The sequence below is a fragment of the Stomoxys calcitrans genome, chromosome 3, assembly GCF_963082655.1.
Source record: "Stomoxys calcitrans chromosome 3, idStoCalc2.1, whole genome shotgun sequence".
NCBI lineage: Eukaryota > Metazoa > Arthropoda > Insecta > Diptera > Muscidae > Stomoxys > Stomoxys calcitrans.
In genome coordinates, this window is record NC_081554.1 from 180,601,817 (window position 1) to 180,620,943 (window position 19,127).

Genomic DNA, 19,127 nt, shown 5'->3' on the forward strand with positions numbered 1-19,127 from the left:
GGTATTTTCTTTTTTAGTTTTTCATATTATTATAATTTACTAAGATTTTTAGTATTAACAAAAATATATTTTTAATTATTAATTATTCGTAGATGTTATTTGATAGTATCAATATATTGCTTTCTTTCTCTTAATGTTAAAGAAATTGGGAAAATAAAAGAAAAAAAGTGACATGAAACGGCGTTTGCTTTGGAAAATTATGGGTTCGCAGTTTATTAAGAAGTTATTGGTACAGGCATTTAAATAAAATGTATAAATAAACATAAGAATATCGAATAGGGATTATTAGAAGATAAAGCAATAGCAGACTTGCAAATATAATTTGAAAAAAAAAATTATAAAAAAAATTTATTGTGCAAATAAATATCAAAATATTTACACGGAATATTTAGATGGAGAATTCAAGCAAAGAATTTTTTTTATTATATTTTTATAGTATCTGTGGTGGCTATGGTGGTGTAGATGGATGATGACAATGAGTTTATGTATATTATATAAATATTTTAACTAAAAATCCTTATTGGAATACAATTTTCTAGGAAAATTTGCTTCTTATCTTTAGTTTATATTGTTCATTTTCTTTTGTTTATATCTAGGGTTAATTTATATGTATATAATATATATGACATATAGATTCTAAAGATATTTATAAATTATATACGTATCTAAGTCAGTTATTGAAGTTATTTATGATATATGCATATACATCATATATTTAGTTATATTATAAATTATTTGTATTTCTATGCGCAAGGTGTATAATAAAAAGTGTATGTAAATATTTTATGTTTTATTTAAATTAGGGATATTTGGGTTTTAAAAGATGCCAGCAATTGCAACTTTCTTGGTTTCTTACATTTAAATAATAGTGGTCTTCAAAAAAAAATGTCTGAAAACTTTGCTAATGTAATAAGGAAAGCTATGCTTAAGCCAATAAAAATAAAAAAAAAAGATTTTAGGAGAAATTCTATTGCTAATCTGCCAAATCACAGGATTACCCTACCTTAGTGATTTAATATAAATAACTACTAGTAAAGAAAGTAATAATGTTAACAGGCTTTGTAGTTTTTTTTGTGTATATTTATATATGTACATCTTAAATTACTCCAATTTCAATGTTGTGTGTAGTTACGTAAGAGGGAAGGAAGAGTTAAACAGCACCATTTAGAAAACGAAAGTAAAGTGTCCTACATGCGTACAGGATTGGGTTCTGTAAAGAAACAAAATATATATTAAAAAATTTACACAATAAAATTAAAACAAATCTTAATTTCCTTAATTTTTTTATAACAATTTTTCAATAATTTTTTATAAATTTTTTTTTTAATTTTTTTTTCAAATTTTATTTCTGTAGAAAATTTTGTCAAAATTTTATTTCTATAGAAAATTTTGTCAAAATTTTATTTCTATAGAAAATTTTGTCAAAATTTTATTTCTATAGAAAATTTTGTCAAAATTTTATTTCTATAGAAAATTTTGTCAAAATTTTATTTCTATAGAAAATTTTGTCAACATTTTATTTCTATAGAAAAATTTGTCAAAATTTTATTTCTATAGAAAAATTTGTCAACATTTTATTTCTATAGAAAATTTTGTCAACATTTTATTTCTATAGAAAATTTTGTCAAAATTTTATTTCTATAGAAAATTTTGTCAAAATTTTATTTCTATAGAAAACTTTGTCAAAATTTTATTTCTATAGAAAATTTTGTCAAAATTTTATTTCTATAGAAAATTTTGTCAAAACTTTATTTCTATAGAAAATTTTGTCAAAATTTTATTTCTATAGAAAATTTTATTTCTATAGAAAATTTTGTCAAAATTTTATTTCTATAGAAAATTTTGTCAAAATTTTATTTCTATAGAAAATTTTGTCAACATTTTATTTCTATAGAAAAATTTGTCAACATTTTATTTCTATAGAAAATTTTGTCAACATTTTATTTCTATAGAAAATTTTGTCAAAATTTTATTTCTATAGAAAATTTTGTCAAAATTTTATTTCTATAGAAAATTTTGTCAAAATTTTATTTCTATAGAAAATTTTGTCAAAATTTTATTTCTATAGAAAATTTTGTCAAAATTTTATTTCTATAGAAAATGTAGATTTGTCAAAATTTTATTTCTATAGAAAATTTTGTCAAAATTTTATTTCTATAGAAAATTTTGTCAAAATTTTATTTCTATAGAAAATTTTGTCAAAATTTTATTTCTATAGAAAATTTTGTCAAAATTTTATTTCTATAGAAAATTTTGTCAAAATTTTATTTCTATAGAAAATTTTGTCAAAATTTTATTTCTATAGAAAATTTTGTCAAAATTTTATTTCTATAGAAAATTTTGTCAAAATTTTATTTCTATAGAAAATTTTGTCAAAATTTTATTTCTATAGAAAATTTTGTCAAAATTTTATTTCTATAGAAAATTTTGTCAAAATTTTATTTCTATAGAAAATTTTGTCAACATTTTATTTCTATAGAAAATTTTGTCAACATTTTATTTCTATAGAAAATTTTGTCAAAATTTTATTTCTATAGAAAATTTTGTCAAAATTTTATTTCTATAGAAAATTTTGTCAAAATTCTATTTCTATAGAAAATGTTGTCAAAATTCTATTTCTATAGAAAATTTTGTCAAAATTCTATTTCTATAGAAAATTTTGTCAAAATTCTATTTCTATAGAAAATTTTGTCAAAATTCTATTTCTATAGAAAATTTTGTCAAAATTCTATTTCTATAGAAAATTTTGTCAAAATTTTATTTCTATAGAAAATTTTGTCAAAATTTTATTTCTATAGAAAATTTTGTTAAAATTTTATTTCTATAGAAAATTTTGTCAAAATTTTATTTCTATAGAAAATTTTGTCAAAATTTTATTTCTATAGAAAATTTTGTCAAAATTTTATTTCTATAGAAAATTTTGTCAAAATTTTATTTCTATAGAAAATTTTGTCAAAATTTTATTTCTATAGAAAATTTTGTCAAAATTTTATTTCTATAGAAAATTTTGTCAAAATTTTATTTCTATAGAAAATTTTGTCAAAATTTTATTTCTATAGAAAATTTTGTCAAAATTTTATTTCTATAGAAACTTTTGTCAAAATTTTATTTCTATAGAAAATTTTGTCAACATTTTATTTCTATAGAAAATTTTGTCAACATTTTATTTCTATAGAAAATTTTGTCAAAATTTTATTTCTATAGAAAATTTTGTCAAAATTTTATTTCTATAGAAAATTTTGTCAAAATTTTATTTCTATAGAAAATTTTGTCAAAATTTTATTTCTATAGAAAATTTTGTCAAAATTTTATTTCTATAGAAAATGTAGATTTGTCAAAATTTTATTTCTATAGAAAATGTAGATATGGCGAAAATTTTGTCAAAATTTTATTTCTATAGAAAATTTTTTCAAAATTTTATTTCTATAGAAAATTTTTTCAAAATTTTATTTCTATAGAAAATTTTGTCAAAATTTTATTTCTATAGAAAATTTTGTCAAAATTTTATTTCTATAGAAAATTTTGTCAAAATTTTATTTCCATAGAAAATTTTGTCAAAATTTTATTTCTATAGAAAATTTTGTCAAAATTTTATTTCTATAGAAAATTTTGTCAAAATTTTATTTCTATAGAAAATTTTGTCAAAATTTTATTTCTATAGAAAATTTTGTCAAAATTTTATTTCTATAGAAAATTTTGTCAAAATTTTATTTCTATAGAAAATTTTGTTAAAATTTTATTTCTATAGAAAATTTTGTCAAAATTTTATTTCTATAGAAAATTTTGTCAAAATTTTATTTCTATAGAAAATTTTGTCAAAATTTTATTTCTATAGAAAATTTTGTCAAAATTTTATTTCTATAGAAAATTTTGTCAAAATTTTATTTCTATAGAAAATTTTGTCAAAATTTTATTTCTATAGAAAATTTTGTCAAAATTTTATTTCTATAGAAAATTTTGTCAAAATTTTATTTCTATAGAAAATTTTGTCAAAATTTTATTTCTATAGAAAATTTTGTCAAAATTTTATTTCTATAGAAAATTTTGTCAAAATTTTATTTCTATAGAAAATTTTGTCAAAATTTTATTTCTATAGAAAATTTTGTCAAAATTTTATTTCTATAGAAAATTTTGTCAAAATTTTATTTCTATAGAAAATTTTGTCAAAATTTTATTTCTATAGAAAATTTTGTCAAAATTTTATTTCTATAGAAAATTTTGTCAAAATTTTATTTCTATAGAAAATTTTGTCAAAATTTTATTTCTATAGAAAATTTTGTCAAAATTTTATTTCTATAGAAAATTTTGACAAAATTTTCTATAGAAATAAAATTTTGACAAAATTTTATTTCTATAGAAAATTTTGTCAACATTTTATTTCTATAGAAAATTTTGTCAACATTTTATTTCTATAGAAAATTTTGTCAACATTTTATTTCTATAGAAAATTTTGTCAAAATTTTATTTCTATAGAAAATTTTGTCAAAATTTTATTTCTATAGAAAATTTTGTCAAAATTCTATTTCTATAGAAAATGTTGTCAAAATTCTATTTCTATAGAAAATTTTGTCAAAATTCTATTTCTATAGAAAATTTTGTCAAAATTCTATTTCTATAGAAAATTTTGTCAAAATTCTATTTCTATAGAAAATTTTGTCAAAATTCTATTTCTATAGAAAATTTTGTCAAAATTTTATTTCTATAGAAAATTTTGTCAAAATTTTATTTCTATAGAAAATTTTGTTAAAATTTTATTTCTATAGAAAATTTTGTCAAAATTTTATTTCTATAGAAAATTTTGTCAAAATTTTATTTCTATAGAAAATTTTGTCAAAATTTTATTTCTATAGAAAATTTTGTCAAAATTTTATTTCTATAGAAAATTTTGTCAAAATTTTATTTCTATAGAAAATTTTGTCAAAATTTTATTTCTATAGAAAATTTTGTCAAAATTTTATTTCTATAGAAAATTTTGTCAAAATTTTATTTCTATAGAAAATTTTGTCAAAATTTTATTTCTATAGAAAATTTTGACAAAATTTTCTATAGAAATAAAATTTTGACAAAATTTTATTTCTATAGAAAATTTTGTCAACATTTTATTTCTATAGAAAATTTTGTCAACATTTTATTTCTATAGAAAATTTTGTCAACATTTTATTTCTATAGAAAATTTTGTCAAAATTTTATTTCTATAGAAAATGTAGATTTGTCAAAATTTTATTTCTATAGAAAATGTAGATATGGCGAAAATTTTGTCAAAATTTTATTTCTATAGAAAATTTTTTCAAAATTTTATTTCTATAGAAAATTTTTTCAAAATTTTATTTCTATAGAAAATTTTGTCAAAATTTTATTTCTATAGAAAATTTTGTCAAAATTTTATTTCTATAGAAAATTTTGTCAAAATTTTATTTCTATAGAAAATTTTGTCAAAATTTTATTTCTATAGAAAATTTTGTCAAAATTTTATTTCTATAGAAAATTTTGTCAAAATTTTATTTCTATAGAAAATTTTGTCAAAATTTTATTTCTATAGAAAATTTTGTCAAAATTTTATTTCTATAGAAAATTTTGTCAAAATTTTATTTCTATAGAAAATTTTGTCAAAATTTTATTTCTATAGAAAATTTTGTCAAAATTTTATTTCTATAGAAAATTTTGTTAAAATTTTATTTCTATAGAAAATTTTGTCAAAATTTTATTTCTATAGAAAATTTTGTCAAAATTTTATTTCTATAGAAAATTTTGTCAAAATTTTATTTCTATAGAAAATTTTGTCAAAATTTTATTTCTATAGAAAATTTTGTCAAAATTTTATTTCTATAGAAAATTTTGTCAAAATTTTATTTCTATAGAAAATTTTGTCAAAATTTTATTTCTATAGAAAATTTTGTCAAAATTTTATTTCTATAGAAAATTTTGTCAAAATTTTATTTCTATAGAAAATTTTGTCAAAATTTTATTTCTATAGAAAATTTTGTCAAAATTTTATTTCTATAGAAAATTTTGTCAAAATTTTATTTCTATAGAAAATTTTGTCAACATTTTATTTCTATAGAAAATTTTGTCAACATTTTATTTCTATAGAAAATTTTGTCAACATTTTATTTCTATAGAAAATTTTGTCAAAATTTTATTTCTATAGAAAATTTTGTCAAAATTTTATTTCTATAGAAAATGTTGTCAAAATTCTATTTCTATAGAAAATGTTGTCAAAATTCTATTTCTATAGAAAATTTTGTCAAAATTCTATTTCTATAGAAAATTTTGTCAAAATTCTATTTCTATAGAAAATTTTGTCAAAATTCTATTTCTATAGAAAATTTTGTCAAAATTCTATTTCTATAGAAAATTTTGTCAAAATTTTATTTCTATAGAAAATTTTGTCAAAATTTTATTTCTATAGAAAATTTTGTTAAAATTTTATTTCTATAGAAAATTTTGTCAAAATTTTATTTCTATAGAAAATTTTGTCAAAATTTTATTTCTATAGAAAATTTTGTCAAAATTTTATTTCTATAGAAAATTTTGTCAAAATTTTATTTCTATAGAAAATTTTGTCAAAATTTTATTTCTATAGAAAATTTTGTCAAAATTTTATTTCTATAGAAAATTTTGTCAAAATTTTATTTCTATAGAAAATTTTGTCAAAATTTTATTTCTATAGAAAATTTTGTCAAAATTTTATTTCTATAGAAACTTTTGTCAAAATTTTATTTCTATAGAAAATTTTGTCAACATTTTATTTCTATAGAAAATTTTGTCAACATTTTATTTCTATAGAAAATGTTGTCAACATTTTATTTCTATAGAAAATTTTGTCAACATTTTATTTCTATAGAAAATTTTGTCAACATTTTACTACTATAGAAAATTTTGTCAAAACTTTATTTTTATAGAAAATTTTGTTAAAATTTTATTTCTAGAGAAAATTTTTACAAAATTTTATTCTGGAGAAAATTTTGTCAAAATTTCACTTCTATAGAAAATTTTGTCAAAATTTTATTTCTAAGAAATTTTTGTCAAAATTTCATTTCAATAGAAACTTCTTCAAAATTTTATTCCCAGAGAAAATTTTTTCAAAATTTTATTTCTGGAGAAATTTTTTTTAAAAATTTTATTTCTAGAGAAAATTTTGTCAAAACTTTATTTCTAGAGAAAATTTTGTCTAAATTTTATTTCTAGAGAAAATTTTGTCTAAATTTTATTTCTAGAGAAAATTTGTCAAAATTTTGGGTGTGGGGACACTACTCAATACAGGGACTTCATTTTTTTCCATATTCATAATCTACTTCTGAATACCTTTCATTTGAATCCCATATTAATACCGTTGTTGTTGTAGCCCTCATATCTGTATGTGGATATGGCGATCCTTGTCTATCTCCTACAGGTGAGCCCTTCCGATATCGAAAAACTTTATAGCCTATGTTTCCTTCCAGATCAATCTACTCAATCTGTGAAAATTTCGAGAAAATTGGTTCTGCTGTTTTTGAGTCTACACAAACAAACCCTGTCCCTTATTATAGTAGTGATTGGCTTATATGCCCATTTGGGACGTTTTGGGTGGGGTGACCCCCTATACTTTGACCTGGTTTTGTATGTTCGATTCGTAATTTACTCCCGAATACCTTTCATTTGTGTCCCATACTGTCATGATCGTCCAATAAAGCTATTTAAGGGGGTTTTGGGTTTGAGGTGGCCCCCTTGTTACTTGGACCTAATTTTTAATATGAAATTCGTACTCTATTCCTGAAAACCTTTCATTTGAGCCCTCATATTATCCCGATCGGTCAACTATTATTTTTGGATAGAGCTTTTGAGGTAAGGGGGAGGGTCCGCCCCCTATTGAAGGGGCAGTGCGCAAAATACATGATACCACATTTGGATATCGGACTCGTATTCTAATCTCAAATACCTTTATTTGAGTCCCATATTGCGATGGTCAGTACATAATTGCTGTTTGTGGTGTATTTTGGAACAATTGGTCCCGAAAGTTGGTATCAATTTCATGCTCTACTCCTCAAAACCTTTCATTTGAGCTCCACACTGACCTGGTCGGTAAATATGTCCGATTAAAATGTGTTTTGGAGAGTGGGGTGGTCCCCCAAACACTTAGCCCTGAAAATAAATCAGCTTCGTGCTCTTCTCTCAAATATCATTTATTTGAACCCCATATTGCCATTGGCCTCATAATTGGATATTTAATTCGTTTTATTATCTCAAATACATTTCATTTAAACCCTTATTGCAAAAGTCAGCAAATATGTCCAGTTTGGGGTATGGGCCCTAAAAACTATAAATATCGAGCTTCACTCTCTTTAAGAACCAAATTGGGGGTGGAATGTACCCTAGAAGGTTGGTCCCGAATGTTGACTTCAGGTTCGTGGTCTACTCCCAAATACCTTTCATTTGAGCCCCATATTTCGATAGTCGGCAGACATGTTCGGTTTGGGGCTGTTTTAAAGGATGGGGCAGCCACTCAGTGACTTGGCTTTGAAAATATCTATCAGACTGGTGTTCTATTCTAAAATACCTCTTTATTGAGCCTCATATTGCAATTTTTAGAAAATACGTCCTGTTTAGGTTGTGTTATGGGGATGGGGTGGCCCAATATACACTTTTTCCTGAATATTGATTTCAGATTCGCGCTTTACTCCCAAAGACCTTCCATTTGAGACCCATATTGCTATGGTCGTAAACATTTCCTGTTTGGGGTTATTTTAGGAGGGTGCGCACCCCAAACACTTGATTTCACATTTGGATATCAGATTCGTATTCTACACTCAAATACCATCTATTTGAGTCCCATATTGCCATGGTCAGTAAATAAGTGCTATTTGGAGGGTGTTTTAGGGAAGGGGAGGACCCCCAAAAACTTGGTCCCACATTTGGGTATCAGGTTCGTATTCTACTCGCAAATATCTTTCATTTGAGTCCCTTATTGTCATGGTCGGTAAAAATGTCCGATTTATTGGTGTTTTGGGGGTTGGGATGTTCCCCCAAATACTTGGTCCGACAATTGGATATCAGATATCACCTAGGAACCCCATCCGAAATTTATATACCAAATTTTCGTATTTAGGTAACTATAAGACGGCACAAAAATTTCGCTTAAATTGCACCACCCATATCCAAGATCTGGCGTTTTCGAATATTAGGGTAAGGGGGAGGGTTTGTATTACTACCTAACTCCTAAGAATTCAATAAAGCCCTCTGCTCTGGGCCCGCATTCGAGCCAGGCCCGTCTGCTAGTAGCTGGAACTGCAGTCGCGGAAACCGGCAGGCACCGGTTCTTGCTTAAATAATCACTCAGCTCGATACAAGACGAGTTTTTGGAGCCTTTAAAAAAATAACCAATGGCCATCATGTTCCCGCAGGGATTGGCTGTATAGACCGGAACGAGCTTGTTCACCTATAAAAGCTTGGCCACAGCAACAACAACCGCTGAACGTTTTTTCTAATGTTCTCGCTAGGATTCAAACTCAGGCGTCATTGGCGCACTTGCCACTTGCTACGGTGGCTGCCACTACGCTAAAACGGGCACTCCAACTTAACCAAACCTAAAAGCTAGCCTCTCGAATTTTTACACAAATTCTTGATGTGTTTGTCGGGTGGTAATGTAAATGAGCAATGTTCTTCCAAGTTTAGAGATAAATAGCTCCCACGCCAATACACCAATTTGACTTATTGAGCACTTAGAGGGCAAATTACCAATCCTCTTATCCTTTTCGGTATATCATTTCAGAAACAAGTGCGACACACAGTTGAATAATATTAAGATCTGTCATAATGCCGCCCTCCGAACTGCGACGGGCTGTCTCCTCAGTTCTCACGTGGACCACCTCCATCAGAAGACAAAGGTCCTACCAATGCGAAGACATAACTGCATGCTGTCTAGGCAATACCTTTTGGGCTGTTATCACAGAGTTCATCCAAATCATCACCTTTTGGATAGATATCCACCGCCCAGAAGCCTGAAGCATGATCTAGAGTGTGAGGTTCAGCGCTACAAGTGAGAGCCTCTAGATCAAGCGGTAGCAGATGCGGTGAATAGCTACAGGGTGAATGTAGTCTTTGGAGAACGACCGCCTCCCATTGCACCAGAAGATATTGGCCTCCCCCGGCAAACCAGAGTAGTTCTGGCTCAATTACATTCCGGCAGATGCAACCGCCTCAACTCCAACAAGGCAAGGATTGATGTCGACGTGCAGGATGTATTTAACTGCCCAGCCAGATCCACTCAACTCAGACCCAGATCCTAGCTTAGTCGCAGAGTTCCTGGATCTGGACACTCAACAGAATCAAGCAGACGAAAGACTGCTACAACAACAACAAATACTGGCCTTCCCTCAATTGTTGCATTATGATCCATTTATTACCTTCCTAAAGAAAGTACCAAATGGTTCCAAAGTCCGTTTTCCCCAATTCATGACATGATTTCAATATTTTTTGTTTTTTGCTTATTTAGTATCAGTCCTTATATAAATTCTTACTTACCACTCCTAGTTAGTCTCCAACTTAAAATTTCATCAATTACCGCTTTGACATTGATGTCAAAAGGGATGGGCTTCCATGATCTGAATTAAGCGCTATGACTTCAGTTATATTGGCTAAATTCGAATTCATGTTATGGGGATAGTAAAACGAGGGAGGCGGTGGCGGATGTGTATGTGGATGCGGATGTGATGCATGATAATTATGTAAATAGGAGGAACTGGATGGTGCTGTGGCAGCAGTCGGCTGAAATCCTACTGCGGGGCTAGAAGACACTGATGTTGTGGCTGCTGCTGAAGATGATGTTGATGTTGTTGTATGTAATGTCTGCATTGCACAAGTGCTGGTTGCTGATGCCTGTGTATTGGGTGGTTGTGATCGATGTTGTTGTTCTTCTGGGGATTGATGCGTATGATGCTGATATGTTGTTGTTGTTGTGGTATACGGACCTCCGCCGCTGTTATTTCGATTTGTAATTCCACCTCTGTTTGAGTTGCTCTATAAGCCGGTAATAACAACTTCATGCTGAGCATCATCATCCATATCAGGCATTTCCTGTTTATGGTGCATCATTTGGTCGTTATCATGATGATGATTTTGTTGCTGAGAGACGGGAGTTTGGGCGGGTTGTCTAGGTGCTGTCTGACCATATTTTTCATGAATACCACGATGTCGTTTGAGAGCAAAACGATCGGCAAATGCTGCCGAGCAGATATCACATTTAAAGGGTTTCTCGCCCGAATGTACTTTGGCATGATTCTTTAGATGGGCCGCTTGCGAGAAGGCAGAGCCACATATTTCACATTTGTAGGGCTTTTCGCCAGTGTGGATGCGCCTATGATTCCACAAAGTGGCATGGCGGGCAAATCCTTTGTCACATACCTCACACACATAGGGCCTTTCGCCGCTGTGAGTGCGTTCATGATTTTTCAAATGTGGAGATTGGGAGAACTGCATGCCGCAGGTTTGACATCTGCAAGAGAGAAAAGTTAAAAAGCTGACCTTTGGGGAGATTAAAAGCACAGAGACTTACTTGTAAGGCTTTTCTCCTGTGTGTATGCGTGCATGATTTTTCAAATACACTGCCTTGGCAAAGGCCAAACCACATATGGTGCATTTATAGTTCTTTTCGCCACTATGCAGTTTCTTGTGAGACCACAGGCTGGAGTATCGAGAGAAGGTGCCTCCACAAATATTGCAAGTAAAGGGCTTGGCATTTCTGAAGTCGTAAGAGAAAAAAATTGTTAATGAATATCTATTTTCTTTGAGAATACTTGTTTGCGGGGTTGGTGTTGCCCCGTAATATATACTTTTCTTACTCTGTCTTTATAGAGGCCACGGCTTGCGATGTCTGCTGCTTGGACGCTGGCGCACCAGAGCCTACATACACCATGCCCGAGCCATTGCATTTGTTGCATTTGGTTACTTTGGCCGAGGAACATTTCTTCTTCGATCCATGACAGGAAGATTCTCTCTTAGAGTTGTTGGCCCCGGATGAATGTGAGCTATTCGTGGGTGCAGGCTGTTGTGTGGTCACCACTTGAATTTGTTGCTGGCCCTGGGCATTGGTGGAAATAATTTGTACCGGTTGCTGTATCATGGTGGTACCACCACCACCTCCACCACCACTTAGGGAGTCCATGGAGGACTCTGAATTGCCGCTGCCCAAATCGTTCATTTCGAATTTGATTTCACCATCGGGAGCCACAAAAATCTGAGTGGGCTGCACCTGTTGGGCTGCCAGCACTGCTTGTTGTGCTTGCTCAGCCTGTATGCAGGAATCACAGCGTGTTATCTTGGCTCCTTTACGTTTGGCAGGTTGTACAATTTGACTTCCACAGGTGTTGCATTTACTATGATCCAATTTTAGCGACTTTCCAACAGAATTTTGTGTTAGAACATCATTACCATGTTGTTGAGTTTGTTGCTGTTGTTGCGTTTGTTGTTGATGCTGTGTCTGATGTTGTTGTTGCTGCTGCTGTTGTTGTTGCAGAGTCTGTTGTGTGGCTTGTTGTTGCTGCTGCTGTTGTTGTTGTTGTTGCAACACAGGATTAGCGGATTCCAAAGCCTCTGTGGCCACTATCTGTATCTGACCCATTTGCCCATTTTCTGTTATAATGTTTTGTGTCTGTACCAAGCCTTGAGCATTTACCAATTGTATGGTCTCCTGTTGAGACTGATGCTGTTCAGTGCCATCTTGAGCATGTGTCCTTTTGTGATGATTCAACAGAGCCAAGTGGGAAAACATAAGACCACAGACATCACACTTGAAACTAATATTTGAGATGGTATTTTGTATGGGGGATATGGTCTGCAAAGACTAAAAAAAAGGTTAGTGGAGCTATAGGGCGCGCAATTTTGCTCCTAATATCTTTGTTACTTACTGCTGCCAAGGGTTTGTTTTGATTGACTATCTGCAGCCTTCCTTGGGGATCCAGAGTCGCTATACCTATGGTGCCTCCTTGATTTAATTGATTCAACTGCATGCCATTAACCAAAGCATAATTATAACCACCCACTGGTTGAGCAATGTAGCAGGTTTTGTTGTCCTCGGTGGTAAGTTGTGCCAGATTTACGGTGGTACCATTTCCCTGGTTATATAAAATAGCCATATTATATATATTTTTTATTTTATTGTATTTGTCGTAGCAGGACAACTTACATTCGTTGTGGTATAATAAAATGTGGGCTGTTCCTTTTGTCCTTCAATCTTGGGCTGCTTCAATATGGTCCCGTCAGCTGTTTGGTATTGTATGGTAGTCGGTTGTACATTTGCTCCAAGAGCATTAGTAAATATAATATTTTTTGTTAAATCTTCCATCATTTGGGGATCCTATTGTTGGCAAAGTGTACTGAAAAGGAAAAGTAAACAAAAGTTATTAGAATATAATCCCATGTAGATTTATATTCCATTTTTGTTGTATATGGCGGTAATCATTGGTCACTTTTTTACCACCAGCACAAGAAGCCGAGAGCTAGATGGCAAAGTCAAAAGCACAAAGAATAGCAACAAACACCAAACAAAAACTGGGGAGTAATTCCAGACAGATCTTCGTCTGGTCATATAATGCAACTTACTGTAACCCCAAGATCTTGGAAGAATGACAACCCGATACCCAGTAATACTTGGATGAATGGAAAAAGAAATCTTGTTGATCGCAAACAAACCTTTGGTTTTGGTTTTCCTACGACACCTCCCACTAGTGTGGATCGGTGTCGTAGGAAAACCTGCAGTCGATTTCAGTTGGCCAGCATTGAGAATTTCAATATCTCAAGGCCAATGCATGGTTTTCACCGGAATAAATTTTTTAAGTTTGAAGGCTTGTGTCATGTAGCTCCTTTCAAGAATATTTTAGGAGCTGCGTTTTAAGGGACAACTACATATTCGTTTTGAAGTCCTCCAGTGACACTGCTGGAGCGCTCTACCTACAGGAGCTTGACGAGAAGCAGAGGCCAAATTATGAATAGAGGGCGGGAATCGAGGAGGAATATAAAGCTACTGGCCTAATAAGATGAATACCAATGTGGTAGATGAGTGTCCCGCTTGTAATCTGGGACAACGCGACATACGACATATAAGATGTATGTCCCGATTGTAACCAGGGACCGCACGATACATGTCACCTGTTCAACTTCCCAGCCAGACCCGCTCGACTCAGACCCAGATCCCTTTGGACGCACCATATCTTAGTCTTAGAGGGCATCCACAGGTTGCGGATAGTGGGATGGTTCATATACGGAGTAGCTGCAACTGCAGCGGTATCGTGTGGAGTCTCAGTGAGAGGCTTTACCTGAGATAAACCACCTATGGGACGACCAGTAGTGAATTAAGATGAACCAACGTGGACACCTGGAGTGAACCGCACGCAGTGGAAAAATCAATTCGGTACGTGCAACCTGCTGACATACGATTGATCCCAGCATGGGATGTGATAGTTCTGAGCTACTCTCTAAACAGTCTCTCCTAAAATGCGACCAAAAGATTAACCGGAATTTCCAACTCATTGAACTGGAGCTCTCACCAAGACATTTCAGGTAAGTATTTGCATGTTTTGAGATGCAATCCGTCGACATATCACCAATCCATTGTCAACCTCCTCATACAGAAAGGGCTTCCAGGAAATTCCTCAAGATGCTGTAGTCTAAGCGGTTTCATCATATCACCCAAATATAGTCCTTGGTTGGAGCCCACCTCCACATGCAACCTCCTAATACAGAACGGCCTTGCAGGAAATTCACCAGAGTGTTGTAGCGAACTCGACTTCACCATATCAGGCGAATATATTCCTTGGTGGACGCTCAACTCCTATTGAAGATGACGAGAAAGATCTGTCTAGAAAAGCCGAAGCTACTTTAACCCAATTGAGATACGGATGGTGTAGCAAACCTCGTCACGATCTCAATTGGGCTACTCCGACGCAAAACAGCTCAGAGATTCGGCACTTCGTACGAAACGTGGATAATTTTAAATGCCTTGTGTTAAGATTAGCAACGACACACCAAAGCCTTTGGAATAAATCGGAACACAATCACACTAGAGCTTAAGTCTGTATGAAGCCAACATCATTACCAAGTGCACGACATTATGTTGTTGTTGCTGTAACGATCAGTGTGGGATTGCGGCAATCATTAATCCGTTTCATTGAGTGAAAGCCGATGCATATAAATGATCACATGGAGACCATCATAAGTGTAAAACTTTTTTATTGATAACGCCACCACTTCAATACCTTTTACTTATTCATCGAATGTCTGGGTTCCGAACATGCACACATACCTTCATCGTGGCAGCTGAAGTCGGATTCGTTTGACATTATCCATGTCTGTGACCGTATATTTAATGAAATCGAGGGTGCACTTGACCAAAATACACTTACGAGTTGACATTTGAACCATTCTTCTACTTAAGCACATGCATAGCCGGCCTTTTGATTAGCAAGGTCATTGAACTTTTAGTGTAAGAATTTCTATCTCCTTAACGAGCAAAATAATTTTAATGCATTTGCATTGCTCTCGAAATGTAAACAAAACATAGCAACAGTATGGCAACTTTGTACTACCAGAAAAAACGAAGCAAATGACAACTATGGCGCCTTTTTCATACCGCAAAGAAAGAGGCAACTCTATAACTACATGGAGTGTCAATACAATGAAAAAAAAAAAGAAGCAGAAAAGGTACGAATGAAACCGAAGACAAATATGAAGGAGATGACGAACGAATTGTAAAATTCACGAAGTGAGACACAAAATCAAATGAGAACGAGGAAGAAAAAAAAAAGTAGAAATAGAATTCATATTCATTGTTTTGATTTCAGCACAGAAGAGACATTGGAACTAAGGAAATAATTAGATATGTAGTAGTACTAGCAACGCTTAGATTTTACTTTAGCTTTCTTAACCAACGCGATTTTTACCTTTTGGGTTTACGCAAGCACTGTGCCAACAATTGACTAAATTCACAACTTCGCTTTATCAAATTCCAATAGTTTTGAAGGAAAATCTGTTTTTTTCAATTCACACTTGCTGCATTTATTTGTTTTGGTTATTTTTTATTGTTGTTTTTTAATGTAAATGTTTATTATTGTTTTTTCTTTTTCTAGCAAATTAAATTCGAAAAACAAAACGAGATGCACGACCATCAAATTTAGGTTTTTATTTCACAAGAGTGAAGAATCCAAAATTCATCCACCACCTCTTTTTCACACAAGCACACACTCTAGTCGTTCGTTCGTTCGTGTGGCACTTCGTCTCGTAAGGCCTTTTCACTTTGCCATCTATATATGTGTTGGTATTGGTTATTCCACACAGCTCATGTACAATAGACAGAGAAAAAGAATATGGCGGAGCAGCGTCCAACTTAAGTGCGACCAGTTTTTAATATTTTACTATGCTATTATTTCACTTTTTCTCTTCTCTTTTGGTATTTTGTTCTAAACTTTAAAGTAATATGCAACATTATTTCAAAAAAAAATTTAGGAATTATGATTTAGGGAAAAACAGATCCGAAATTTTAGGAAATCGCTTTCACTCTGTCACTGCTAAAATGAGACTGAACGACAGTTTTACTCTCTCTTCGTTAAATGGAAGTGTGCCACTTGGGATTGATTGCCCTTGGCTGAACGATAAAAAGAGATAACTGTGTTTTTTTAAAGTGAACAAGAAAGAGAGAATGTTATGCTGTGTAAAGGCAATGTTTTTTAATGGAACAATTAATTGTACGACCTATTATAAGAATTTGTTGTACAACACGGATGACCATTTCTGGTACTGCAACTGTCGAAAAATTCAGTTTTTAAAATGCAAAATTATAGCAGTGTTTGATTTTACTACTATCTAGTAAAAGCCAGATGTTGTAAATATACTACATATAAAAAAAACGTTGTCGAAACGTTGGAGAAAAATAGGCGAAAAAGTAGTAATTTTTATAGTGAGGAAAATGGTAAAAAAATATATTGGCAACGCTTGAAAGTATTGTTACAAATGGGGTTTACTAGTTTTAAGGTTTTTTTTTTCATTTAATTACCGTTGATTCAAATTGTAACGGGTTTCTTATCACATCATCAAACATTGTTTCTAGTATTTTCTATAATTTCTTCATTGTTTTCTGTTGTCATTCGTTTATTCGTAATTGCTTTTATTTGGAAGTGTATGTGTTTGTATGTTATGTGAACGTCATCTATGTGTTTGCCAACATTGGTCACGTACGCAGAGATCGATAAAGACTTAGATGATAATAGATAACGAAGTTACCAGATTGGGTATTCTCAAAAAATCGACGTGGCCAGCAAGAAGTATATAAGGTATTGGCACAACGTAACACGAGTGAAGGCCAACACAGAATAAGCGCGTTGAGCTTTGTTTTTGAGCGTTGCGTTGAAAAATGCAAAAAAGTTAAAGAATTTTTAACTTTCACGACTGAAATCGAGCGTCATTTCGTGTTGCCATACGTGAAGTAGGTTTTTAGGCGTTAAAGTTAAAAATTGTTTAACTTTTGCATGTTGTTTTTATGAAACCACATGCAGAATTGGCTTTTTCAACGCAACGCTCAAAATCAAAGCTCAACTCGCTCATTATGTTATGGCCTTGAGTCTTATCGGAGCACGCATATAGCAAACGTATCAGCAAGCCGCAGTAAAGCTAGAGTTACATACCATGCGCAGCATTCATGCGAACTTTGGCAATCTAATGCGCCCATATGCATTCTTTTGGTTGAGTTACGTAACCATGCGATTGTTGCTGCGCACGAATTTCTAAAAATCAGCTTATTTATGTCATTTCCAAAGTTAATTTCAATGGAAATTGGCAATAATGTGGTTTAATATGATTTTAGTTAACGAATTTATCTAATTTACCGACTGTAAAACAATTTTTGAGCTATTCAAATCCTATGTTTTGGGCCCTGAAACGCGATCAAAGTTTTGAGTTGGTTAAATTATTCCGTCAAGAGGTATGTAACTCCACCTTAAAGCCAAAACAGAATGAGTGAGGAGCGTCGTGTTGAAAAACTCAACTCTGCAAACAAATGCCAAAAAATCAACACGCAAAAATTACACAATTTTTAACTATGACGACTTAAAACACTATCTACATGTGGCAGCACTGATAGACGCTCATTTTCAAGCGTTAAAGTTGCTTTTGTGGGATTTGCGCGCAGAGTTGCATTTTTGCAACGCGACACTCAAAAACAAAGATCAACACGCTCATTATGTTTTGGCCTTAAACGAGTTGTAAAGCAAATTATAAGATCAATATACTGGGTTGCCCAAAAAGTAATTGCGGATTATTTAAAAGCAGGATTCACTGAATAAGGTTAAGCCAAGCGATCAGCCGATATACTTTTTTTAATATTTGGCAGTACTTGGCATTGAGGATGTCAACTTGTTCTCTTTTTACATTCATTCTTTGTTTACGTTTTCTCCTATATGATGACATTTTGAATCGTCAGATTTGACATCCTTAATGATGTTTATGGGGCCTATCCACTTTGTGTTTTGCATGTGACCTAACCTTCTATTAGTGAATCCTGATTTAAAAGAAAGTAAATGCATTTTTAATAAAACTTAGAATGAACTTTAATCAAATATACCTTTTTACACTTTTTTTCTAAAGCAAGCTAAAAGTAACAGTTGATAACTGACAGAAGAAAGAATGCAATTACAGAGTCACAAGCCGTTGAAAAAATTTGTCAACGCCGACTATATGAAAAACCCGCAATTACTTTTTGGGCAACCCAATATATAAATAGTTAAGTAAAGTAATTGTAAACACTTTAATGGATATCATTGAGGCACCATTTTTGTTTGTTTAATTGGTTCCAATGGTTTGTTTTTTCTTTTTGTTATATTATTTATTTGGGATAAAAAAAAAACTATAAAACAATAAGTGCAGATAAAAAAGTATGGAAACAAAAGCAAATGACAATTAATTGTCACAAACCCGAAGCAACTACTATTTTCTTCGCACTAGCACTAAAATGGCATAAAATGACATGTAATAACCATGTCAAACCCCTGATAGAATGATTTTGTGAAATTTTTCCCCAAAAAAAAAACTAGCCTTAAGTAGGGGACCATAATTCACTAACCGGCACCCATCTGACGGTTAAGGTTAGCAATAAGTAATTGATAAGC

At 31.1% G+C, this 19,127-nt stretch overlaps 1 protein-coding gene across 2 annotated transcripts; it reads right to left on the minus strand.

Annotated features, from left to right (window-relative positions):
• Positions 1–387: 387 nt before the first annotated feature.
• On the minus strand, positions 388–16,558 carry LOC106088849 (zinc finger protein 616). 2 transcript variants are annotated; one of them, XM_013254549.2, is made up of 7 exons: positions 15,912–16,558; positions 13,160–13,349; positions 12,882–13,088; positions 11,817–12,817; positions 11,531–11,716; positions 10,501–11,470; positions 388–1,210 (listed from the first exon to the last, which is right to left on the minus strand). In XM_013254549.2, exons 2-6 carry the CDS (start codon positions 13,319–13,321, stop codon positions 10,996–10,998), a joined length of 2,031 nt encoding a protein of 676 aa, XP_013110003.2. In that variant the 5' UTR covers positions 13,322–13,349; positions 15,912–16,558; the 3' UTR covers positions 388–1,210; positions 10,501–10,995. The 2 variants fall into 2 exon arrangements, with proteins under 2 accessions (XP_013110003.2, XP_059221161.1); XM_059365178.1 differs by lacking the exon at positions 15,912–16,558 and adding an exon at positions 15,375–15,459.
• Positions 16,559–19,127: the final 2,569 nt, after the last annotated feature.

What these genes read in the sequence shown, in the direction of transcription:
- LOC106088849 (XM_013254549.2), bottom strand. Translation starts at nt 13,321, where the DNA reads ATGATGGAAGATTTAACAAAAAATATTATATTTACTAATGCTCTTGGA. An exon ending in GTGGCCTCTATAAAGACAGA is followed by an intron (nt 11,717 to 11,816) that starts GTAAGAAAAGTA and finishes TTACGACTTCAG; the next exon opens with AAATGCCAAGCCCTTTACTT. An exon ending in ACAGGAGAAAAGCCTTACAA is followed by an intron (nt 11,471 to 11,530) that starts GTAAGTCTCTGT and finishes TCTCTCTTGCAG; the next exon opens with ATGTCAAACCTGCGGCATGC.